A 26,838-nucleotide genomic window follows, 5' to 3' on the forward strand; every position below is an offset into this window, starting at 1 on the left:
CTTTTTTTAATCATGAGAGCTACTTAAGTTGCTTTTAAGCACTAGAATGAATAAGTGAGGGCTACTTAAAAGGAATTGTTTTAAAGCAGCAGAATGAGTAAGTGAAACTTGACTTTGTATGGATTAGAGTGTTCTATCTTTCCCCCAACACCACCACTACAGCTTTCTCCACTTCCTTTCCTTCCCAGCTTCTCTCCCAGATGAGCCTAAAGCTTTATCCATCCTCCTGATTGCTTTCAATCTCCCTACATTTTCCACTCCTCTTTCTCCCAATACAAAGCTATCTTATGCGCCAGGTGGCCAACCAAATAAGAAAGAACTGTTAGGCTAACACATTATTTTCCTTTGTGGGGATTCTGCTATGGCAAGGGGTCCATCTCCCTTGCCCTCCCTTCCTCTCATTTCTATTAATGAATTCTCACTGAACTTTGTTACCTCTAGCCTTCTTTTGAAATTAGATGAAATAAGCCAAACTGAATTCAAAAGCTATTAAAGAACAACGTGGCAATTAAAATGTACCCTGACAGACAGCACAATCATGTAAGTTTCTTTTACTTAGCCAAAAAATTAAAATAAAAACGGAGGTTTTCTTCAGATAGCAGTTTTTAGAACATTTCAGAGTGAGTTTCTCCCTGCCGCCAAATCAGCCTCTGCATTTGTAAAGGCAGGGAGAACAGAAGTTAAGTTTCTGCAAAAAAGAATCTCTTTCTGCAGGGTAGATGTGCTGGCTATGTGGCAACATTTGTAGACCCTGTATACGAATTTGGATGGACGTATACTTTTATGTATGTGCATACTTACATACGCACACACGAGCAGAACTCTTATCATCTGATCTGACTTCCTGGCTAAAATAGGCAAATTAATTTCCTTATAATTAACCCAGTAAATGGAGCTGTTACAATCCAGGAAAACATCTCACCTGGAAATGGAGATATTAAAAGATGGAGAACCCACAAGGTGGAGCAGTTTATACCAGCTGATTCACTTAAGACTTGTGCTTAATCACTCATCAAAACAACTGGCCTCACTTCAATTTCCTGCTCCAAGATTTTACTATTTTTCTTGACTAGAATCTTTCAGCATTGGGTATCTTTCCTTAGAAAGGGAAAGCACACACATTACCGATCATAATCGCCTCTAGTGTTTGGATGTGTTGTTTAGTTGGATTTTTTTTTTAGTTGTTTTTTTGGTTTGTGGGATTTTTTTTTGTTTGGTTGGTTGTTTTTTTTGTCTGTTGGTTGGGTTTTTTGTGTATGTGGTGTTTTTTTTTTTTTTAAACGAACTCGGCATGCCTTTTAAGTCTCCTACTTGCATAGCATTTTTTACAGGTGTGGCTCTGGCTGTGTCCCTTGTCAAATGCATACAATGCAAAATATGTTGCAATTTAAAGATTATCTAAGCCTTCAGAAAACAGATAATTTTCAGTGGGTGCTCTGAACCGTACTGAACAATCCATTCTAAAAAGTGCTAAAGTCCACACAAAAGAGTAGAGTTTTTTGGGCTTTAGCACAAGTTAATAAGAAGGTAACAGTTTTGTAATAGTTGCTGCTTGGTGCTAAAAGGTGATGTTCCTGAAGTACCAAAACTTTACACCATAATCTCTGCTCAAATGAAAATTTCCCAGCCTTATTGGTTCTTATTTTGATTAGTTCTAGCTGTCAAGAAGTTTGGAACAGAGCTTCCAGAGAAATTAGAACCTGAAAACTTACACCCTTAACAGAGATGGGATCTTACCTTGTTTCAAGGAATACTCTTAATTCTATTACTTCAGTTGTATCTATTTTATAGAAAAGTGCTTTTTGCTGAACGTTAAAGATATTAAATATAGAATAAATAAGATATATGGTCTTACCCTCTATATTCTATGTATTTGTATATACATCCTGCGATTAGCATGGCAATCAAAGCATAGTACCAAGAGCAAATGAACATCAAGGCAAGACATAAACTCATCCCCAGGAATGACAGAGTCCTAAAAGAAACCATTTTTTTCCATTTTTTTAAATAGGCATGCAAATGTTCTACAAAGACAATTTCTTATTTAACTTCCAGAAAGGCCTTTCTTCTTCAAAGGCCATTTCATAGCTACTATACAAATGAAAATACATTTGTCCCAATTTTAGCTTATAAAGAAAAATTACATTCTGAACCTTTGTGTGACATAAATAATACAACTGAACTAGATATAACAACAGATTTACTACATTTGACAGTTCTGAAACTCTATCAGTACCTCCAAACAAGGTCAGTTTCAAAACACATTGCTATCACTTACTGTTGATTTGAATTTAAGCTAAAAAAAATTCTCAAACAATACTAAACAACATCGTGTTACTTCCAGCAAAAATAGTTGATCAGTTTAAATTTAAAGTTTTTGACTCATCAGTTATATTCTCCACTTCCGTTGTGACCCGTCTCTTACGCAAGAACACAGGACAGTAGGAGAGAATACAGAAAACAATCTTTCAAAGGCTGTAACGAAAGAATGACTGCGAGCTGAAAAAGTTACAGAAGCATTTCCAGATTCAAGTTTATATGCCTGGTTTGCCCACACTGTTATTCAAGACAGATGTAAGTCAGCTCAGAACTGGGCAGTTTTGTGAATACTTCTAGTCACATATGACACCCTAGATTTCTTTTCGCCCGATTTCCAAATTTAGAGCTAGCTTTCACTGTATTGACAAAGAGCGTCGGCAGACCCAACTTTTGTTTGGTACCTTAGTTTGCTTCTTTAGTACCATGCAAGTATCGAGTGCAAACACATCCAGTTTTAAACAGAAGAAATGCTTTCTCCCTGTTCTGAGGACATCAGTCTAAATGTAGTTTGTCTAAAAGAACAACAGCTGCTCTTTCATGCTTGACTTAGCCAAACCTAAGACTCTACTTGCACTGAAAAAATAAAGTCCCATCCCAATTCTGGCCAAGCATTCCAACACCTGCTTTGGCTAGAAGTGACTACATTATCACACAGTGAGTCAGTTGGCTCACTGATTGTTCTGGGAAAACTATGGTTACAAACTATGCTGCTGCTTTGTCACAACCCTTTGCTTTTTCTTCCTCACCATGGTCCATCCTGTACCTCTTGCTACTCTCCATCTTATTCCACCTGCCTTAGCTTTTAAGCTACTTTGTACTTCCTACTATACTTCTTCCACAATCAGATTATTCAGAGGAGGTGGAACAAAAAAATCCAGACAGACAGCAATCTCCCATTTTCCTTCTTGATGTTGCAAATACTCCTAGGTGTTTCCGGTGATAGACTGGGAGACAGGCACTGATGTATTTGGAGGCTTAGGTGCCAAACTAGTTACGTGCCTACTGAGCATATTCAAAAAACATTTTTCAGGGCTAAAACCGCAACATTTCATTTTCACTCAATTCTTTAAAAGGAAAAATAATAAGCAACTCTTACATCCTAGAATCAGGCCAGCTTATCTCCTAAAGGCTGTAGTCTTCAAGACATTTCAGCACTAAAATTTCTCAATAGTATTACTGTTAATTCAATTAGATGTATTTTTAACATTCGGTAAAAAAAGTCAAAAAGTTTCCCAATCTTAGTTTGAAATATTTGAACTCTTAAGCCATTAAAAAAAACTAAACAAAAAACACACCCACACTTTTTGTGTAATTGACCTTTACTGACTTTGTCAAGCATCCACTTGTCTACTTCATTTATCAAATGCAATGTCCAAAGCATATTTTGAAATCTGATCATATCATTAAAGAGCCAACTGATATATATTAAATGAGATTTTTTCTGTACAAGTTTGTTTTGTATATTTTTTTGCATAACAAAAATGAAAATCATATCATCTTTCCTGAACATTTTTACCAGTTCTCCTTATCTATATATAAAAGACAGATTATATTTTTTTTCACCTTCATTTTCACATATTCAGAAGATCTCTTGGCTTATAAGCAATATTAAATGTCATCCTGTAGCCCCTTCCCAAACCCTCTGCATTAACCACGTTGTCATGATCACAGCTATTACTAGCCCTATTCCAAACACATGAAAACAAATGTTGCTGTTAGAGTATTCAGTGCATGAATCATCTTATAACTCATTTAAGTCAGAAAGGAGATTTTGGTTTATTATTACAAGAAAATCAACAATTTAGGGCTGCGTAATTAGTTTTAACTCTTCTGAATGAAGGAATATTCCCTACCAATGGTAATACTTGAAACGAGGTCTCCAGTTGGGAGTCCGTAAAAGCGTCTGAACTGCACAAGCTAGATTTACAAACATATAGCACATAAGGAAAAACCTGTTAAGAAAAAAAAAGAAAAAGCATTTTCCAATAGGAAATTAACTAGACAGATTTGCATTAAAAGGCTGAACACAATCCAAAAAAGGGTAGGAACTTGTACGCTGTGTTCACAGTGGCCAATAGAACACAAAACGTAGATTAAATTAATATTTGTAGAATATTATGCTAATACCATGTTTTGAGGCCTAATATAGAGCCTCAAAGATTTCAGAGAAAACATAGCAAACAACTGACAATGGTGTATTGGTTTTGGCTGGGATAGAGTTAGTTTTCCTCATATTAGCTCATATGGTGCTATGTTCTGGATTTGTAACAAAAACAGTGTTGATAACACAGGAATGTTTTAGCTGTTGCTGAGCAGTGCTTACACAGCATCAAGGCCTTCTCTGTTTTTCTTGCTGCCCCACCAGCAAATAGACTTGGGGAGGGAACACAGCTGGTACAGCTGACTACAACTGACCAAAAGGATATTCAATACTGTACGACATCATGCTCAGCAGTAAGAGCTCAGGGAAAGGAGGAAGAAGGGGGGACATTTGGACTTAATGGTGTTTGTTTTCCCAAGTAACAGTTACACATGGTGAAGCTCTGCTTTCCTGGAAATGGCTAAACATCTGCCTATCAATTGTGAATGAATTACTTATTTTGCTTTGCTTGTGCATGAAGCTTCTGCCTTACCTATTAAACTGTCTTTATCTCAATCCATGAGTTTTCTCACTTTTACCCTTCTGATTCTGTCCCCCATCACACTGGGGGGTGTGAGCGAGGAGATGTGTGGGGCTGAGCTGCCTGCCAGAGTCAACCCATAAAGACATGGGATGAACTTCCAAGACAAAATCAGTATAATACTGTTCAGTTCATACCCTGAAACATTAAATTGTTTTGTCTGTCTCTATTATATGCACTTGAGCTAAAATAGGAGGAATTTTTATTTTAAAATCCAAGTTTTTAGAAGTTGAACATATTTTTACTAGCCTTCAAGAACTCTGTCATGGAAAAAGTTTTTTGTGCCTAGAAATTAATTCCTGCCAAAACATTTTGTTGTTTCATATTATTTCCAGGCTCAAATAGGAATATAACTTGTTAGAGGACAAAGTCTAGCATGTATGATTTCAAAAAGAAAAACCATTACCTAGTTAATTTAAAAATAAAATACTATTTAATTTAAGAACACAAAACACCACATTCATACTTACATTGAAAGAATTGGTGCTACACTGTCCAATGAGGCTATCAAAATTCCTATTTCACAAATACCAGCAGTGAGGAGCAGAGCCCAAGTTGGTTCTCCATTTGCTTTTCCATGACCAAATACCTAGTTCAATTCAAGTAAACAATAAGATTAGTGAAAGCTCTTCATTATACAGTTATGAAATATGGTTCAGATCATGAACTAACTCTTAACTGGAACCAAAAATATTCATTAGTTACAAAAGAAAATGAAGCGATCTATACTATAAAAAGCCACAAAAAATTGCAAAACCACACATTTCCAGTATGAAAAATGTTTACTAACGTAAGTGATGACTACATCACATTAAAGTACTATTGCAGTTGCTGTTGAAATAATCTTAAGTAACTTAAAATCCACATGCAGAGATTTATGCTTAGTCTATGAAAAGCTAATGTAGTTGAGGGCAGTATTTTTTGTAACATACAAAATAGGCATCAACTCAGTACTTATGAACATAAATATTTATCTTTAAAGATGACTTGGGTAAGCCTATGATCCTGCACAGAGCCTTACCAAAAACCATTTTGCATGTGGTAATTTCCTTTGGGGCGTATTCTATCCAGCTGTGCTGGTGATAGATGGCAAAATGCCTCAGCTGTAGTTCCAGCCATATTTGTTCTCCTCCATATTCCTCCATACAATTAGAAAGACTAAACGCTCACTCTCATTTTCCATAGTGGCTTCCTTTCCAAATGTTTAAGTTCTTCTCACTCCTTCTCCATACTGCCTTCTTCCCTTAGCTTCCTGTCATCCATCAATCTTCCTTACCTTATATTAAAATGCCATTTTTTCTGCTCATGTTTCAAGTATTTTGTTTTTTTTTTTTCATGTCATACTCTTGCCCCTATATTAATTCTTGAATGAATCCTTGCATTAATTTCCTTGATTGTCCATGCAGCAGCTATATCACTCCAAAACTGCAAGCACTTTTCAAGTCTCAAATCCCTCTTCAAACATCCTGCTTCTCCTGGATTCCCTTTCCCTCACTTCCCAAACCATGTAAATTTTTTCCTTCCGATTCTTCACTCCTTTCAAATCTAACCCTGATAAGACAGAATCATACTGTCACCCTCCCACCAAGTACCAAATTTTTACTTCAGACAAAAGTGAAATTTTTTGTTTGTCTCTCTCAATGCAACACAACATTTACAATTTATTGCATCACAACCGCTTCCCGCTCACAAGTCAAACTCCATGACGATTCTGTACCCCACCCCAGCATACTTAGTATATTTACTTCCAGTTACAGATACAGATCTTGCAAGTCAGGGAACACACCACTGCTCTCAACTGTGAAATAAAGCAGCAGCATGTTTGACATTCTTGCACATCCTCATCATCTTTCTCCACCCTTGGTAGAAAAGATGCTCCTAAACCAAGGGAACGGTGATGTAACTTTCTCAACGAACAAGTTGCCAATACTGTAGGTGCAGAGCAGCTCAAGCCAGCAGAATCAGAGGCACAGCAGTTGCATTTCCTGCTAGCAGCAGCACTACTGCAAGTGCTGCTAGCAGAACATTTCAGGCAGCAGAGGGGTTGCAGAAGCAGCAGCTGCTGTCTTTTTAACTTGTTTACTTCTTGATTCATTAACCCTTCTGGCTCCTGCTCTCAGCAGCAATACTAGTCTACATTTCCAGTAACCATTCTACTCTCCAGCCCAAGAGAAGAGAAGCACCCAAGAGAAAATATCAAGAATATAGCCCTACTGAGACTAGCCAGACAGACCAGGGAAGTAGCAGCAGCAGAATGGAACCAAGTGATTAAAGACTGAGAAAAAGTTGGCAACAGCAGTATGATCTGCCTTTAAAACAAAACAACAAAACCAAACCAAACAAAATCAAAACCCACCCACAACACACAAAAGAAAACCCACCCCCCCTCAAAGCTACTAGCATTACCTCTTCCATTTTTGCTTTGCTTCTCAGCTTTTCCAACCGTCTCCTCTAACCCATTCCCTGTGCACTCCTTCCCTCTCTTCACAGTCCTTTCCTCTCTTATTTTCCCATTCCCACATATCTGCATGTCTCCCTCCTCCTCAGATGTCCCCCCCCAACCCCACTCAAATTCTCCAGCTAACCCACCATTCATAATAGTCCTAGGCACATCCTACCTGAGGAATTTTCTTCCTCAAGTCACACATCAATGTGTTGACTCATTGTAGGCTTTCCCCAAACTCAGGAATCAAAACAAGCTGCTGCTATTCTATACCTAGCTCTCACTGAAGACAGATGATAGATATCTCTGATTAGAGTCTTAAGTTATTCACCAAGAGTAATAGCCCATTTTTAACATAACATACTACACCGACCGCAGATGTGAGACAGTGACCTAGAGTAAATGTGGGTGAAGTAGGGAATACTCAAACATAACTTTGGTCACATAACTTAGGTATCAAAATCATATAAACCTCCCAAAGAGATCTATAAAAACAAACAAGTGCTCCAAGTCATCCTCAGGACTCTCTCCATACAGAACAGCCTATTCTCCTAAATTCAGCCCTAGCTACCTTCAGTGCCTGTGCTATCTGCAATTTCTTTCTCTGTGCTAAATTTGACAACTGTCCCCTAACTCTGTTCCCAAAGTATTCATAGTTACTCAGGCATACTCCTGTTTTTTTATACTTCAACTTGTTCTTGGTAGGTTATCATTCTGCTGTGCAACTATTGGCTGTTCTTGGCAATTTGGAAGTAAGCTTTCAAACTCCAAACTTCACTACAGAAATCACAGCTTTGCTCTCTAGCACATTTTATTTATTTATTTTTAACTCAATTCTAGTTGTTTAGTTTTTGCAGATGCAGCCCAGCAATTGTGTTAAATATCTTCCAGCAAGAGTTCTGTTATGTTCTTCTGTTTGCCAGCTCTCTTACTCACTTCCTTTGAGAAAAATTTGATTTATTTATTTTTAAAACATGCATGGGGATGTCAGGACAATATTAATGTTTGGAGTCATGGGATAGATTCTATTGTTACATCTTTGTTGACTTCATTTAGTTTACACAAATGAATAAAAACTAGAATTGTATCTCTATGATACGAGAAGTATCATGCAGTTCCATAGCGAGATTAGATCAATTCACAAATACAAGTTGTAAACACAGCCTGGAGTCATGAAGTTCAGTTGTTAATTGCTTCTTAGTTCATTTATTTCCATTTATAGAAGACTTATGTTCCCAATTTTGAACCACTAAGTTTTATGTGTAACAACAAAAATAATTAAATTGCTTTGCACAGAAATATCCAAGATCAAACTCTGTCCTACAATAGCTTGATCTACTATTGTACACAATTAGAACTGTGCTCCAAATCTTTTCCTCACAGGTCTACATGAATAGCAGAAATAATGCCTCTTTTTTTTTGTCAAAATATAAGCCATATTTGAAGTATTGTAAAGAAAAAAAAAAATCTCACTTGAATAAACGGTACAATGCCATCTCTTGCAATGGCCTGCAACAGTCGGGGTGCACCAGTGAGACTCTGGAGACCAGCGCCACATGTTGAAAAGAATGAACCAATCACAATAACCCATGGAGAAGGCCATGCCAGTGTACCAACCACTAGATTTCCATTTACTGCTTCTCCAAACCTTAGGGAAGAGGCATGGGGCGGGGGGGGGGGGGAAATCAGTACGCATTAAAATAACTTTTACTATAGATTCAACACCCACATTTCAATCTTTTTGGACAACATTACTTTTCAACAATAAACATACTATAAATTGATTGAGAAAACATACTATAATTGATTCATTGTAAGTGTTGCCTGTAAGCAAACATGCAGCAATTATCAGGTATCTTGGTAAACTTTACAGAATTAACAGCAACAGCAGAAGTATTTACATATGCATCTTTTAAATCCTTGTGACTTCTAGGAACTAGATTGCGGAAGTCTGTTCTACAAATAATACAGATATACCCTGGGGCATAACCAGAAGATTCACAAAACAAAGTATTAGCCTTTCCTTTTAATAGTGTGACACTGAGATATGGACAAGTAAACAGAGCAACTACCAGACACAACTATCTCAAGTTATCCACATGCCTTCTGACTGTCATGCTACCCGATGCAATTTTTATGGCAAACCAGTGGGTGGAAGTCAGGAAGAGGTGCTTTCATTACAGTCTTGAGTGTCCCATCCAATGCCGCTGTTGTTTTGGTTTTGTGGGGTTTTTTGGTTTTGTGGGTTTTTTTTGTTTGTTTGGGGTTTTTTGGGGGGAGGTGGAGGTGGGGTTGGGTTGTTTCTTTTGTTTGTTTGGGGTTTTTTTTAGATAATTAACTTTATAGTAATTTATGGACATCTTGGGTAAACTATGAAAAGATTCTTTCCCACCGCCCCAACCCCCCAAACTGATGTTTTTGTTTTAAAATCAAGTAAACTTCTTGTAGTTCATCTTAGTTTTGTTAGGAAGCAGTCAAAATCAATTTTAAGACTAACTACACTGTGATAGCATAATTTCTGTTTTCAATGTTTTCAGGTTTTTCAAAACAAACACCAGAGAAAAGAAAAGGCTACAGACTAAGAAAAATTAAATGCTTTATCTCTTTTCAGACCTGCTCTTAAAACAGGGTCAGGAAACATAGCAATCAGGTTAATATAATAAGCCAGTGTTCAAATTCTTGCATATGCCCAAGCATGGATGCATGGCTACGTACTATTTTCAGCAGATGGAAAAAGGGGAAACTACACTCTTTAAAAATATAGGAGAAAAGCCATTATGCTTCTATGATGACATTTATACAGCTGCATATTCATTCTTGATTCAAATTCTAGAGCCTGTGTTTTAATTAAACAAGGGGTAGGAACAACTTGAAAAGACAGACAAACATTGAAAGATGTACAACCTGCTTTTCCCCATGGCAGATATAACAATCCATAATGAAAAAAAAACGCAAACCTAGCCTTTAAACCAGACCAAAATCCATACATTTTACTGTTACACCGGATTTCAGCCAAACAAGAACTGACAGCAATGTAAATGAAAGAATATGGATTCAATGCTCTTGTTACAATGCATCCTGCTCTAGTGACAGATCACCTGGACTTGCAGCTTGCAACATAACCCATGATCATACATACTCCCTGTAAAATTAGAAGTTGTATTCAACTTACTTATCTCTTAATATCACACCTTCTATACAGGCACCAAACAAAACTATACAGGAGAGATCTATTACTGAGACTGAAGGAAGATTACACTATAAATAATCATATACATAGAGAGAGAAAAAACACCATTTTTCACCTAGGGATGAAATGAAAGTGTCCATGATAATGAAGTGAGGATTTTTTGTTTTTTTGTTTGTTCCAGTTGTTTTTTGTTCTGGTTGTTTTGTGTGGGGGTTTTTTTTTGTTTTGTGGTTTTTTGTTTTATTTTGTTTTTTAATTCTTCCCTGCTACAACTTTATAGTTTATGTTCTCTACGACTGCATTTGATGCACAGTTGATTTGTGAAGTATTAGAAGCAGCCAGTTCATGCATCATGCAACAGAACAGGTATTTTCTCATACAAATAAGCGTTTGTGTCTTCTAGGTATTGAAGGACTAACAATTTCTATTGCTGGTAGTTTGCTTTAAGATTTTCACTGGTTATACCAGGTATAACAACAAAGCAATCTGCCAACTGAAGCGTGACACTAAAAACGTAACTAAAATCATCAATTATAACGTGGAATTTGAAGCACTAGTAGAATATATATATAAATATTTACATATACAAATAAAATTTGATATATTTATAAATAATATTTATGTTTTAGACAAATATAAAGTATTTCTTTTCAGTTTAGATTTCATTCATTTTATACTCAGACAACTAATGAATTTTCAATGAAAAAACTATACTGTTATACCTACAGAATGCACACTAGAAAAAAAGTCAAAGCATAAAGGATACAAATAAAAGACGTAGTTGAAATAGCCAAAATTGTTCCAGTAGGAATAGATTTCTGAGCATCCTTAAGATCTCCAGATCTGTTTGAACCTGCCATAATACCTTAAAAAGAGACCAAATTTGTATGTCATAAAAACAATTAATACTAACTCCATGTAAATAACTAATAGAATAGGAACATTTAACTTTAAGCCTGATTCAACACATCATTACCAATAGAGCAGAATGTATCATAATCCTGCACAAATTCTCAATTTATACCTTCATTTTGTTCAGAGATTTGTGTTACCACCCATTGTTGACTGAACAAATTCCAGACAGCTCAGGAAAGAGACATATGAAAAAATTATTTTTCAAATATAACTTCAGAATTGTTTTTAAAATGGGGAAATATAAAGAAGTAGCAAAATGTTGGGGATGGATGTTATAAACTAACGGGGATTTAGCAATTTTAGCCAGTGTGACCAAATGCACTAACTTTCTACTAAACAGGCCATACAAAATAAGATATGCAAGCAAATCAATAAACTAAACAATAAAAATATAGAAACAAAAAAGAAAGGAGCAGGCAGGAAGTACAAGAAGAATGGTTAGGAAATCACATGTACACATATCTGTTCGAATCTAACAAGGGAACAAAAATAATTTTCTAGCACATATTGTGACAGGAGGGAAAAATCATACAATAACTGACTAATTCTGCGATCTTTCCTAGAATTACCCTGACCAGTGTTGGAAGCAAAACCATGGAAGCTAATATCAAGATGTTCCAGAGCAAAAGCATTGTCAAACTCCATGCAGCGAAACCCTACCCACAGGCTCAGACATGATGAGATGTTGATAAAAGAGCCTGAAGTCGAGAAATGGGAATAATGTGGGACAAGAATACGAAGGGACACCTCCGCCTGGTGTTCTACTAGCAAACACTGCTGCAACTTCGTATCACAGTTCTATTTTGTTACTTGATACTACAATTGCTTGAGCTGGGACTTTTGAAGAAAAATATCTCAGGTTATTTCAGTCAAATGTGACCTGAGGAAAATGATATACTACTAAGCTAACCATCAAGCTTGATAAAAAAGTCTCTACTAGTTACAGTTGCAAAAAAAAAATGGACATTTAAACAAGTCACAGGCAGTTTATGGCTTAAATACCTGAAACAATTATCTTAATACTCAACTGTTCTCTCATTCATTTGAGGATTAAAATATTATAAAGGTATGCATCGTATTTTGAATAAGCATTTAGTAACACACAGAGCTTTTATTTTCTTTCCAGACATAGAAAATGGCACTTAAACGGATTGCTTGTTTAAGTCCTATAAACCCCTAAAATAACGAGCCACCAGCTATGTCTCTCTAGCACCAGAAAGTTTTAGGTACATAAAACTTGGACACACAGACTAGCAATATTATGTGTCATCAATAAACATTCACACACACAAAATAATCTTTTTTCAGATGTAAGTACACATGCTCACTCAAGAAAAATAGTTGTATCTACCTGTCACAGACGGGAAATAAATCCCTACAAGCATTGTGAAGTAGGTCATGATGTCTGTAAATACATAAGGGACTCCACCCATTTTTGTCTCTTCTGATCCAGCAACTGATGGTTGATCTTTTTTCTCAACTATTGATCCTTTTTCTGAATAGGTACTCCACAGATTATCTACGAGGGGGAAAAAAAACCAAGAGCCAGTATCATCTCTCTGTTTCAGGACATTAAGCAATAAGAATGCAATAATCTTATGAATCAGATCACTTTTTCTTACACAAAAATTATGACGTCTCCCAACATTTCCTTATAAAGCCAAGAATGCAGCAGCAATACAATCAATACCAATTGTAACTGTTGGACATTCCCCCTCTATGCCAGTAGAAACGCAGTAGTGTATGGGATGCGTCACACAAGATTTTCTCTTCCGTTAAAGAAAGATCTAGTGATAGAATTAAATTCCAATATATTTGTAGAATGTCCACTTACATTGCATGGAGGTATGGATGTATTATCAGGAATTGTGAAAACATAAGGAAACTATTATCTCCAGGTTCAAGCAATCTTAGCACATATTTGTATTTCTTGTTCTTATATTTTGAGGAGTAGGTCAAAAAAGAAATGCTAGTTAGCAGTAATGTGAGTTCTTTGAGACCTGCTGTACAGAATAACCCTAGAACAACAGTTCAGGATTCAGCTGTTCATGATGAAGGTATTCCACACAGTGACAAAAGCAGAGTAACCAGACTTCAGAAGACAACTGATAAGCAAAAAAAACCCAAAGCAAGCAAAAGTCAGCAAAACATGGCTCAAATTCCCCAACAAACTAAGGATACTTCTTTGATGAAGATTGACAGGTCAAAGAACCAGTAGCTTTTGAGAGCTTACATTTGTGGAAACACTGGTTGTGCCCCTTAACAAGATGGTGAGAACATCCAACACCGATTCTTATTTTACTTATTTTAAAATGAGACAAGTTGTCCTATCACATGTGAGGAAACAAAGTAGATACTCTCCCTCCCTGTCAAAGAGTCAAAGGATTCTACACCACAGAAGTGAACAATTCCCATGGACTGCCAGGATGATGGATCCGATAGCGAATTTTCAGCTGTCCAGTACAAATTATGAGAATTCTTAAGTATTAAGTATTCTAAGCCTTCATAATAGCAAAAGGTTAACTTGAGCACAATAGGAAATTGACTCTGAATCTCCGTAAGTGGCCAAAGATAGGGTACTCATATCCAGATTTGTAACAGAAATCTTACAATTGGTAAGCATATATGGAAGCATGCATGAGAAATGTAAGAGACAGCAGAACAAAGATTAAAAGGAAAGATGCTACCTGTGTTAGTTCATTCAAATGAAGAATAACAAGCTGATCTAGAGATAAGACCGAAGCCATAAAAAGAAGAGTTAAGGAAACAAGAGAATTGTAAACTTCAGGAATTTTAGCAAAGATTTGAGTGACATAAAACAAGACAAGATCTCCAAATTAGCATCCACCCCCTATGGAGCATAAAAAGAAAGTCCAAAAATCAGGTTGTCATTGCCAATCAAAAGCACTAAATACTTAATGAGAACTCAACAGCCTGTGTCCTTTATTCAGTATGACACAGAATTGACAATGGCCTGAGCACTCCAATGCATTTAATTGTGGAAGTGTGCATGCCAGCACGAGTGGGTAAAATCAGCTTGGAGATTTTGTAAAACAGAAATCACTTTCCTCTTTCATAAGACGTCACACAGCACTTTGTTACACTGATTTCCTATGCTCATTTTCCCAAAAGTGATAATCCAAGTGGACTTGAAAGTTAGGGTGAGGAAAAAGGGTCACTTTTCAGAAGAGTCCAGACATTTGTGCGGAGATAGGTTTCCCTTCTAGGACCATTCATGGGTTGCTGAGGCTCCTCTAGCAACATTTAGGGACACATAAACAAGACCTGGTACCATGTATTTAACCCAAAAACATGCTACCATGAAGCAGGATGATGTTGATGAAAGCTATTTCCAGACTTATTTCATTATTGTTAGGGCCACAATCATGGGCATGTTTTGTCAGCTATTTGTAGAATGATTTATTATTGTTAGGACAACATTCATGGAAGGTGTACAAGAGATGCATACTTACTGTATACAAGTGCACAGTAAATGGTGTGAGACACCCAGGCATGATATCTGAGTATTCACAACTCAAGAAACTTAAATGTGCAGAGTCCGCAGCTGCAAAGTCTTCACACAGAGCAGAACACATGCCACCAGTGGAGGAAAACCCTCCTTGAGAAATCTTTGCCAGTCAAGTTCAAGCTTACATTAGGTATCAGAATGTGTGCTCACACTCAGTAATCAGGACAGGTGATCCATTTAATTTAGTCTTAGCATTACGAGACACTAGGATAGTGAAATGCACTTTTATGCAGTAGTGCTAGTTCAAAGAAATGTTGATCAGTGAACAGAACCAGAGCACATTTTTTCAAAAGCAGAAAAATTAGTACTCAGCCTGAAACCTCCAAGAATACTGAAAGACCTGAGGTGCTAACTATGAGTTTACCTGAAATCTTGCTACCCCAGGACTGAAAAATGACAAACATAATGCCAACTTTTTAAGAGAGTTTCAGAGAGATCTGAAAACTAAAGGCTCACAAGTAGCATCTGCACATGAACAGTTGATAGCAACAATAGCAACAGATAGAGCAGTAAACACATGGGTGTCATCTTTGAGTTCTGACAAAACCAGCATCTATTCACAGTTTTTTCTTGAGTTTTGAGGAATTGGGGAAGTCTTAGCATAGCTTTTGTAAAAGAAAGTTGTCAGAAATATTAAAGTTCCATGGGGGAAACATAAATGAAGGCGATCCACTTAATTCAGTCCACCTGGATTTCCCACATTTTTGAAAGATTCCTTACCCAAGGAATCTATAGTAGCCATGAGATAAGAGAAAAACTCCTCACATGGATAAAAAATGGTTCAAAGACAGAAAACAACAGGTAAGAGCAAGTGTAAATACAGTTTTGTAATGCAGGAAAGACACCAGTAAGCTTCCACAAGGATCAGTAGCAGGATGTAACCAGTGCTTTCCAGAACACTCAAACAGCCTGAAAAAAGGAGCTAGTAACAAGATGAAAAAGCTCTCTGGTAATACTGTTATTCAAAGGTGTAGAAGCAAAACCAACTATGAAATACTACAGAAAAACCATATCAGACTCAGTGACTGAACAGAATGCAGTTGATGAAATTCACTATAGGTAAGCATCAAAAAATGAAGATTGGAAGGTGTATCCCTCATGTTGATCTTTCAGCAGACTCTCAATGGTTGTTGGAGATCTTAGATTTATGTGACAGTAGAATAGTGAAATGCACTTTTATACAGTAGTGCTAGTTCAAAGAAATGTTAAATCAGTGAACAGAACCAAAGCACATTTTTCCAAGAGCAGAAAAATTAGTACTCAGCTTGAAACCTCCAAAAGCAAAACAGCAGTTTAAAGCTTACACTGTAGCAAAAAAATTAGAACATACAGTTGTCTTCTGAGCTGACGCAGGAAATTTAAAAAATATTCAGTAAAAACTGTAGATATGAGTGTGGTAAATTATAAGATGCATAGAACAAACCCTAAGTCACATTTCTTGTAACAAACATTTCAATTGAAAAGAATTTCATTTTTCATTGAGGAAATTGAGTGATTTTTTTCAACATACAAATTTAGATTCAGAGAAGCCTATGCTTCATTTAGTATCTTTTTATGCATTTGTACACTTTATATTTGATATTTTAAACTGAATTACCCTGGCAGTATGATTGCCTAGTGTCCCTATGTAGAGTTGCATACTTATACAAATCAAACCTTATTTTAAGGGGAAGCAGGGGAGAGGTATCAGAACACCCATTTCATCCCCAGAAACATTCTTTGTTTGTATACAATACAATCCATTACATGTGAATGAATCTTATGACCCAGTGCAACTGGAATCCCAAGCTGCCAGAACTGTACAGGAATGTAAACACAAGAAAGTCTATACACTTTGTAGAACATCTCCTGTCCAAATGCTAGACTAGAAGCTAGAAAGACTGCTTTTCTCCAAACCCATCACTAACTTGCTGTATCACATTGGACAAGCCACAGGACTTCATTCCTCAGTGCACCACCTGTAAATTGGAAACAAGTTCTCCCTCAGGAGAGTTTGAGAATGTATTAATGAAAATCTTATTGAAATAAGTGTATTTGGCATACAAAAGAGCTAAACACTTTAAAAAAAATTAGCTGTGATAAACACTTTCCTACTTCATTTTTTTGATAGAACAATGGCTTTTGAAAGAGTGCCTATAAAACTCCAATGACCCCTAAATTAAAGCATTTTATACTAAGCTTCTAAAACCAGATGGAAACCTCACAGGAAGAAGCATGCTCCAGGTAGCAATCTTTCATACAAACAGATTAGAGCTAAAGAAGTAGGGACAGGCTAGACCACTACATTACTGAACAGCTACAGGCCAAATTAATAATGTCCAAAAATTGTTAAATCACAGTGCTTTCCAACTTACCAGTTAGAACTCCACTCATTATTCCAGGAATCCCTTGAATTTCTGTTACGTTATTAAGACTAAAGTAGTCATCACATGTAGCATTAAGCAAAGAACTATCACAGAATAGGCGCCACAAAGTTGTAGTCTTTGTTTCATTATTGCTTTCAGTAAATTTGGCACAGACATCAAAGCTGCGTTTTGACAATGTACGGTTTCCAAGGAGACAGATACTATAAATAAAAAAATAAAAGCAGTGATCCTTCAATATAGTGTTGTGCATTAAACCATTTTTTGTCCATTACACTTCTTCAGAAACCTGTTATTTATAGTACCTATCTTATGGCCTATACTACAGCCACTAAAACAGTATATGGTCTCTGCATATAAAACTATCATCAATAATCTTTAAAACGCCAATCAAACATTTCTACTTTAAGGTATTAATAGCTACTTTGCCTTCTGATTTATTCTTTGGAAAATACAATCAACTCAAGCAGCTTGGCCACTAAATAACAGAGATCATGACTCATTCTGTCCTACAAGAAAGAAGTGAAATTAAGTGATACTTAAAATAACAATGAGCCTGACCAGGAAAATACAAACCTAAGATTAAGCAAGTATGTCATGCCCTTTTCTAGCAAATAAATATTTCAGACAGCCCTCAAAAATATTAAAATCCAAAAGGTAGGAAACAGCAAAATTTAAAAACATTGATAGGAGTACAAATTAAAGAATCACATAGCGGAGAGCAATTAAAACACTCAGAAATGAAAGAAAATTAGAAAACTCAGAACAGTTTGCAAAAAGCAAATTCCTAACAGCAAACAATGTTAAGGATCTAGGAACATTTCTTTGTTAAGCTACACGAAAGATGTTTAGGAGATATGTATTCCAGGCTTGCTTAATAATGAAGTCATATATAATATCTATGAAGATGAAAGAAGGAACATCAAATAAAACATTCATGTTCAGCAGGTAAGTCAAAGGACACATAGTACACATCTAATACTTCTGAAGGAGCTCAGTTAAGAAGCTGATAACAAACAGTAAAAACATACCACTTAGCATTAGAACAAGTATACTAAGCCAAGCAGAATATTGACCTAGTGCAATATCTTGTTTCTGATAGCAATTAAGTGTAGATGCCTCGAGAAGAGTACAGGACACCAGTAAAGCTTCAGGAAATGGCATCACATGGAAGTTGAGCAGATTTAACAGAAAGCTACTGCTAAAGAGATCATCTTGCCACTTGCCTTGCTCATTTTTCTTTTTAATTACTATTGATCTGGTGACCCTATAGCAGAAGGGTGAGTTGATTCAACCCATGGAAACTTCTTCCAGTTTGATTCAACTGGGAGATCATGAGGTAAACTATTTTTACTATCTATACAATGGCCAAACCTAACAGAGGTTAGTGATGCCAATCTAACCAGCTAAGTGGAAGCTGGTCTTTCTGGAGATCAGCTCACCACCACATTAGATTTACTATAATATAAAACCACACTTGAGTTTTTCATTTTGAGGCAAGCTGGCCAAAATATGAACAATTATATTTATTGGAAGATAATCCTTCTTTATTCTCCCCCTCTCCCCCCAACAATAATATATCACAGTAGCAGCCACAGTTAAGGTTTCCAGGAACTCGGTAATAAGTCTTACCTATGCTACATATCCAGATAAACCCTCTTTTACCTATATAGGTGACTAAAAGATTTAAGTATTTCCCTACTGGAAGCTACAGTTTTTAGAAATTCAAGTTTTCTTCGAAAAATGTCAATTTTGAACACACTTATTTTTTCAATAGAAGACTTGATATCATTTTACAATACAGTCCACAAATACTGGCAATTTAATGCTCAATTTGCAACCATCAACATTTCAAAATATTATGGAATCTGTAACTATCATACAGCAAAGGATAACTTCAGTCCTGCATAACAGATGGCACTTCATAACAAAAGTTACCAGGCTATTCTGCTAATGTGTTAAGCAGTATCATTTGGCTGTCTCTCCACACAGAAAAAGATGCACAAAAAAGCAACTCACATACTAGTAACTGGACAAAAGAAATAATTCTTAGTGAGCTAAGAGAGGTACAAGTTAAAGGTGTTCAGAAGCAATATGCCATGTGTGACAACAACATTTGATTTTATTAACAAGAAGGTAGAAAGCCTCCACAAACACAAGTGAATTTAACACTGCAATGTCTCCATTTTAAGTAGGGAGTAGTGGAAGTTTCAAAAATTTCCTCATGACAAAGAAAGTGTGAAAGTATGTTTCTTTCATAACTATGGTACATAGCTACAATGCTTTCTTGAATTTTTTACTTTATTCTATAGGTTTTTAGTTGAATTCTTCAGATAAAGCAGCTATGATTACTGTCAGCAAAAAAACACCTTCCTGTTCTTTAGGTGTTGATGGAAAAACAGCCAATAACTTTAAGTACCAAAGAATATTTTCCAGATTATCATGTCTTATGAACGATGAGAGAAAGATTCAGATAGGTAACTCAGAATAACAAACGAGCACATAACTGCCTAAAACACATAAAACCTACGATTGAAGCCAATGTGCTTGTATTTTGAAGTTTAGCTTAAAACATGAAATGTAGCTATTCCCTCCTCTGACTTTTTTTTTAAAAAAAAAAACCCACACTACCTAAAGATATTGCACTTACGGAAAGTCAGGTGGGTCAAAAGCAGTCTTAATAACTCCAGCATATATGGCAATGATGGAAAGAATCACACAGGCAAGGAAGACCAGTGCAAGTTTGTTGACATACTTTACTCCCACAAAAACTACTATGGCCATCAGAATGATAATACATGTTCCATAAACTCTCATGTTGTTCAGCATAGCTTCTGTTTCTTCACCAACCTCTTCCGCTTTAAATATAGCAGCGCTTGGAGAAATGTAGGTCTGCAAGAGATATGGCAAACTATCACACATGTAATAACAAACGTTTTATTATGAAATCATTTACTTAAATTTCAAAATCTAAACTTCTATTACAATATCAGTTTTATCCTTTCATAAACCAGTTCAACCAGATGACATGGGCATTTAGAAAGTGTAGAGGTAAAAGGAAGGGGGAGGCAGGGATGACGAAAAACGAGTTTTGAGAATGAGGTACTGCTTTTGATCCAGCTTCTTCGCTCCTCTTAAAGAGTTTCCGCTTCTCAAACTCATGTCTCTGCCAGACAGGAAAAACCACTAAGGACCTGGGCCTGTGTGTGTGCGCGCGTGCACTATTGACAAAAATTAAAAGAAAAAAACAAAACCAAAAACTAGCTCAAACACTCAACTCAAATCACTTATATCCTCAGATTCATTTGAAGCATTTGCTGATTAATAATTCTATTGATTGAAACAAAATATGAAGAGTCAAACAAAAGCATAATAAAAAACTAAAAATGTTTTCAGTACTATAGCCTCTGCACTGCTTTTCATAAAATTTGAACAAAGATACCTAAAACATCATACCTTGAAAAATGTCTTATTGTGAGTTTACCTTAATTTTTAATCTGAAGTTGCAACAGCACAATTTAAGATTAGTGTGACAAAGCTTAGTCCTGTGCTAAAACAGACAATTAAACTACTGTAATTTCAAACAGGATTCTCTTACAGATCTCAATTTCATATAATTTTGTTTTGGGTTCTACCTGAAAAGAAGTTGGAAGCACAGCTTATAGGACTTATACTGATAAATGCAAATGAAAAGACAAACTCTGATCTGCAGTTATGAGACATTTGTGTACTACACTACATGATAAAGATATCTTTATTCCTTCTTCTAACACCTTTACAAAAAAATCTCTGCTCAGCTATTAGGGGAGTATTGGGGCTTGAGGCAACTCCACTCCTTCAAAACAACTGCTAAACTGACTATCCTTAAATAATTAACTAGTAAAGGCAGGAATAAACTTTGAGCAGGAGACTATCCTGATGTGTTCAGAACCAAAATCCAAAAACAGACATAGGCAATTTTTTACTAGTATTTTCTTTAATTTTAATTAAATTAATTTTATATTAAATTTAAATCTAGTAAATTAATATTTACTAGAATGCTAGAAGAGATGAAAATTGTCATATCAGTATGAAAAAACAAAAAAGCAAAATGAAAAACTGATTACAGTATTTACATATCGTTATTAGAAAATCCTACGTTGTGATGTTGCAGAAGTATCAGGCTTTGTATGGAAGTACTCCAAAAAGTCTTCTTGTGTGCTTTGTTGCCCTGCTGTTCACAGTCTTTGCTGGGAAAAGCCACAGGCAGACGACTGATTTCTGCCCCTCCAAATAATCCATGTCCCAGTGGAGGGGGGGAGGGGGGGGGGAGGAAATCAATACTTGTGCCTTGTGGCTATGACGGGGGTCTGTTCTGAGGTCTTCTGCCAGATATGACATCCTGGGAGGCTTTTTACTTTGAATTCCACAGCTGAACCCCATACATGTTTATTAGCAATACATGAAACCAGCATGACTCTTAAGCAGGGAGAACAGTGCACCAAATGTGACATGGTGGTAGTGTTGTTAACATAAATCAGATCGCACAAGCTAGCAGTAATGAGTGAGGACTATCTCCGATTTCAAATCCAGGCTTTTTTGAATTTGTGACATGGGTCATAGTAAGTAACAAGAAAGAGGAATTCTGAAGTACCTCCTGTGCATATCTGCACAGTCTCTGATATGATGACCAGTAACTGTCTAGCCCCTCCTGGATGAAGCAAAGCCACAATAGTTGGGCCACTGCCACACAGACAGTCTTCCACAGCATCTTTACAGGAATAAGAAATTTCAAAGCCAGTAGTCTGAAAAGGAGGAAGTGGGATAGATTCTTAATTCCTGCCTCACAGGAGATACGCCCTTCACGTCCTCTGTAACCCTTCATTGGGCAGCAGCTTTCCCCAGTGCACGTGGCAGTGCCAAGCATTGTAGAAGCCGAAAAGTTTCTGTGAATTATCCTGGGAATGCTCGTCTGATGCGAAGCCCACAGACTTTCATTAGCAAGAAGGAGAGGAGTCCTCCTAGACCTTAAGAAAACATGGCTTAAAAAGACTTATGCCATACTTACCTAGAATAAGCAGCTCTTCCAACAGAAATGTAGAGCCCCTAGGTGTGTTGACTGCTTACTATAAAGTAGTTGCCAGATTTAAAATCTTATAGTCATGATCTCAAACTAGAACAGTAAAATGGAAAATTAATTCCAGTAGATACAAAGTAAGTGGAAGCTCCCCTGAAGAGCTCACTAAAGGATTCAGGGCTCAAAGGCATACAGCCTGGGAAAAATGAAACAAGATATATATTGAGAAGTTACAGCAAGAAGACAAAAAAAAAAAGATGTTGAAAAGACAAAGGATGAGTAATACCATGAAATCCACATCCTTGTTAAAACTCGAGAGAGTCACAAGTAAAGCAACCAAAACCTTCTTGTGTTAGATGAGTAAGACTTCATTCAGAGTTGAAAAGGGAGACTCCAAAGCAAAAAAGATAAACTGACTCTCCGGATGGAATCTTTAGCTTTTCAGTTCCAAGTCTAAGATGACCTAAAGGAAGTGCTATGTGCCTCTGCGCGTTTTTGTTTGGAAAAGGAGAGGAGGACATACACACAAAAGCAGTGTAATATATGGATCAAACTTTTTGCAAGTTTGCTGTGGTGCACCATGAACATATGCAGACAAACATTTAAAGAAGAAATTAATTCCTTCACATCTGTAAATAAACTATTTTTTAAAACTAAAATAACTGACTTAGCATCACTAAATCCAAATGACATTTCAGAGCCCCTAAAAATAGGCATTGTCAACTATGATTTAATCTGCAATCTAATGTGACATTTCACTAAGGACTGCACTGTTTCTTGTGGCATTTTTTGGTCATTTTTGATACAAAAGTTGTAGTTTTAAATTGGTACAAAAATCACTGAATTAAATCTTAATATGTCTCCAAAGTCTACCTGTTGATCTGATGTTCTTTTCTGCAAAATCTACTGAAATATTTCCTATCTATTTTTCATGTCCAGTTTATATCTCCAGTTTGGTCCTATACCTTTAGTTTTGGAATTTTAGGTATGTCTTACTAAAATTAATATAGTTTTCCTTGCAACTCTGTAGGTGTACAGTAGCACAGGCATAATTTATGGGACATCTGGTATTTGGAACATGTTATGAAAAGGTGACAACAGACATATTGCATCTGGTACAAATTAGGAAGTGTCAGTTACCGAATTCTGTTTAGTTCCTACTTTAAGTAGAACAAACTTACATCAAACAGCCTTTAATTTATTTTTGTATTGCTGATCAGAATTCTTTTATATTTTTCAAATAATCACGAGTAAGAATAAATATTGACATACTGGAAATACAGTATCAAAAGATTAAAAAATCACCAAACTAGAATGCATTTTAGGCCAAGTGCATTCCTCAGCAATCTCCCAAAACAGCCCAAATATATTTAGTCTTAAGAGAAATTAGTACTTACCAATAAAATTTCAATGGTACCAAGAATGTACATTGCTCCTGCAAAGGTTGTACCCAAGTAGAAACAAAGTCCCACTGCTCCACCAAACTCTGGCCCTAAAGATCTTGAAATCATGTAGTAAGAGCCTCCAGCTGTGAATTTAACAAAAAAAAAAAGAAAAAGACTCCAGCCCTTCCGATTAAGGACAGCAGTAGAGAACAAAAATATGAATTGTTCAATCAGCATAATCAAGATAACTACTACATGCATCTCCATTGAAATGTTTATACCAAAACTGTATTCAGTTGGTATAAACTAGGCAGTACGAATGTACATTTCAAAGTGAATATCCCCATGCGCATTTTCTGGGGAACAGAAAATAAACACCAAGGAAAAAACGGAAAAAATCCACAAGCTAAACAATCTAAAAGTAAACTAAGAAAAGGATATACAAGTATAAATAGATGTGAATCAATCTTTAGTTTTTAACCTCAAGCTGTTCACTATCAAACAATAAACTTCCAGAATAATTTCTTTATGACATAAGGACAAAATAGAATTTGTCTCACTAATATGCATTCTTTTTCTTTTCTGTACATGAAACCACTACAGGTATTTTTTTCAGTACCATTTAAAAGTGTTAGGTAGGGATTGCTTTTTCTTGTCTACTCATATAGTAATCACTTCGTCCCTGAATTTCTCAATTCTTCTCACTCATATTTCCCATATACATGCATCATCTTTCTTTAAGTCATAAGCTTACTCCCCCACCATTTGCACTATACTATTTCCCTTTCAGTAAGGCTCTAAGTTTCAAGCTCTTTATCTCGACTTCCCCCCAACCCCCTCAAGGCATGCTCCTTTCTGGTTCCCTCTCCATCTTCTCTTAAATTCATGATGTTTGTCCCACTCATGACAACTGAGGAAGAAAGAGGAGACAGAGGAAGAAAGTGCTTTATTTTAAATAAACATACACCAGTCTTGTATAAAATTAGTCCGCAAATAAGAAATATACTTATAATCAAAGCACAGAGTCTGAAACTGCTTTTCAAAATGAACAAATGAGAAACTAACAAGAAAGTTTATGATGCATCACCAATCCTTTTACTAAATACAATGCTGTTGTATGTAATGGCAAGAGACAAGATTCTGCTGCTCAGAGGGTCTCTTTCAATCCTAGGTTCCTATCTGTGCTTTCTGCCTCCTCCATATATTCCAGCAGAAGCAGCACTTCTCTAAGAAACTGGCACCAACAAAAAAAAGTGAAAATGAAGACCTGTCTAGTGTAAGAACTGCCAACTTCAAAGATTTCTGTGACACTCAGATGTTAAGCAAAACCTTTACAATGAACTTCAAAAATATGAGGGAGAAAAGAGCAGAACATTTTAGTTATCTGAACACTGGTTAGAATAACTACATTTCATTATAAAATATAAGTATTTGAAACAAAATTTTCTATTCTATTTATATTTCATACATGGTACTGTATCCATGAAATGATATTATTCTACACCCTGCACAAGTTGCAGTGTTTACTTTTGCCCAACAACTTACACATCAGTTCTGGAACCCCTTACTAAGCTGGAGAAGCTCTGCAAGTGAGGAATTATTTTAACTTCATTATGTAAACTGTTCAGAGTTCATAACAATGTCTGAACACCGGTATTACCAATTAATGTGTTGAGAAAATGAAAAGGGTAAAAGCTTCAAAGGCTAACTGATTTTGCATCTTAAAAAAAAAATCGGTTTCATAATTGAAGAGGAACAAGTTCATCTATTCATCCTGAAAATTTAAGATAAGCATAACCTAGAGTGCTTATATAGAAAAAGATTTCTGCCAGCAGACTGGCTGTTATTCTTACAGAAAACAACATAACTAGGCTCCAGTGTTTAGAAATGGAGTCTAGGCAAATTCAGGCAAAAAAAAAAGCAGCCTTATTTGTAAATTTGTAAAGAAATCTTTGCATGAAGACAAGTCTCCATTACTTCAAATCATAACATCTTATCCTCAAACAGAATCAAATGATTGATGACAATATGCTACAGTTCATAATTCCCAGAAGGTCCAGTTAAAAGACTGTATCTCACCTTAAAAACTCATTTATAAATCAGTTTAAAAAATATGCACTTGACACAAAAGCATTACTTCTGATATCTCAGACTACAGTAATTTCTTATCCCAGCTTTAAACTTCCATCATTTGACCATTCACATTTAAGATAAAATTCTTCATTACCTGGAACTACACCATTTGTTGCTATTGCACTCATTGAAATGGCAGTTAGCATAGTCTGTGGAAAATGAAATAGAGGAAATTTAAAATACTGAAAGTTTTTTGAAAAATGGGGCAAGACAAAGTGATCAAATGAAACTAGGATTTTTTTTTTTTTAGTAAGATGTTACAGTAACCAAAAATAATACCTTTGGTTAGGGATATCCATGTAAATTAAGTACTAAATTTTTCAGTAGAAGATTCAGTTAATTTAGATGTTTGAGACAGTCTTTAAAAAGAACTGGAAGAACACAGACCACTGTAACCACCAGATGTTTGTTATTCCAATTAAATACTAGTGACAAAGGGATCAAGTGTCACTGTTATGACAACATCATCTACTAGTGGTCTCACATTCCAAAATATTAATTCATGGACATAATGCTGAGGATTGATTTTTAGTTTATGCTTCAGTTTATTCTGAAGTTGTGAAAAGCAGAACAGTTCAGATCTCAATGTAAATCATAAAATATTTGCTAAAAGCTGATATAATAAAATCCATATAAGGGATTTCAAACAAAAGCTTACTGTGATCAACTCCAAAGAAACTCCATACAAGCTAGAATGACATATAACCGTCAGTGCATATATATCCCATGTCTCTCAATTGCACTGATACTTAACTATTATGGAGAAATCTTTCTTGGCTACTCATATATTAGAAGGCAGCAGTACTCTTATAACAGAAGATTTG

General features: G+C 36.0%; 1 protein-coding gene across 2 annotated transcripts in view; it reads right to left on the minus strand.

Annotated features, from left to right (window-relative positions):
- The window catches only part of SLC12A7 (solute carrier family 12 member 7), a 67,045-nt gene that overhangs the window by 19,359 nt on the left and 20,848 nt on the right, over positions 1-26,838 (minus strand). For both annotated transcript variants that reach the window (XM_075142896.1, XM_075142897.1), the window contains exons 5-15: positions 26,109-26,163; positions 23,894-24,024; positions 20,091-20,332; positions 17,432-17,643; positions 12,900-13,067; positions 11,400-11,498; positions 10,616-10,673; positions 8,917-9,091; positions 5,471-5,589; positions 4,173-4,271; positions 1,856-1,975 (exon numbers count right to left, since the gene is read on the minus strand). In XM_075142896.1, the coding sequence (XP_074998997.1) occupies positions 1,856-1,975; positions 4,173-4,271; positions 5,471-5,589; positions 8,917-9,091; positions 10,616-10,673; positions 11,400-11,498; positions 12,900-13,067; positions 17,432-17,643; positions 20,091-20,332; positions 23,894-24,024; positions 26,109-26,163 (1,478 nt within the window). The remainder of the gene's footprint in view (positions 1-1,855; positions 1,976-4,172; positions 4,272-5,470; positions 5,590-8,916; positions 9,092-10,615; positions 10,674-11,399; positions 11,499-12,899; positions 13,068-17,431; positions 17,644-20,090; positions 20,333-23,893; positions 24,025-26,108; positions 26,164-26,838) is intronic.

The sequence above is a fragment of the Calonectris borealis genome, chromosome 2 (genome assembly GCF_964195595.1).
Source record: "Calonectris borealis chromosome 2, bCalBor7.hap1.2, whole genome shotgun sequence".
Lineage (NCBI taxonomy): Eukaryota > Metazoa > Chordata > Aves > Procellariiformes > Procellariidae > Calonectris > Calonectris borealis.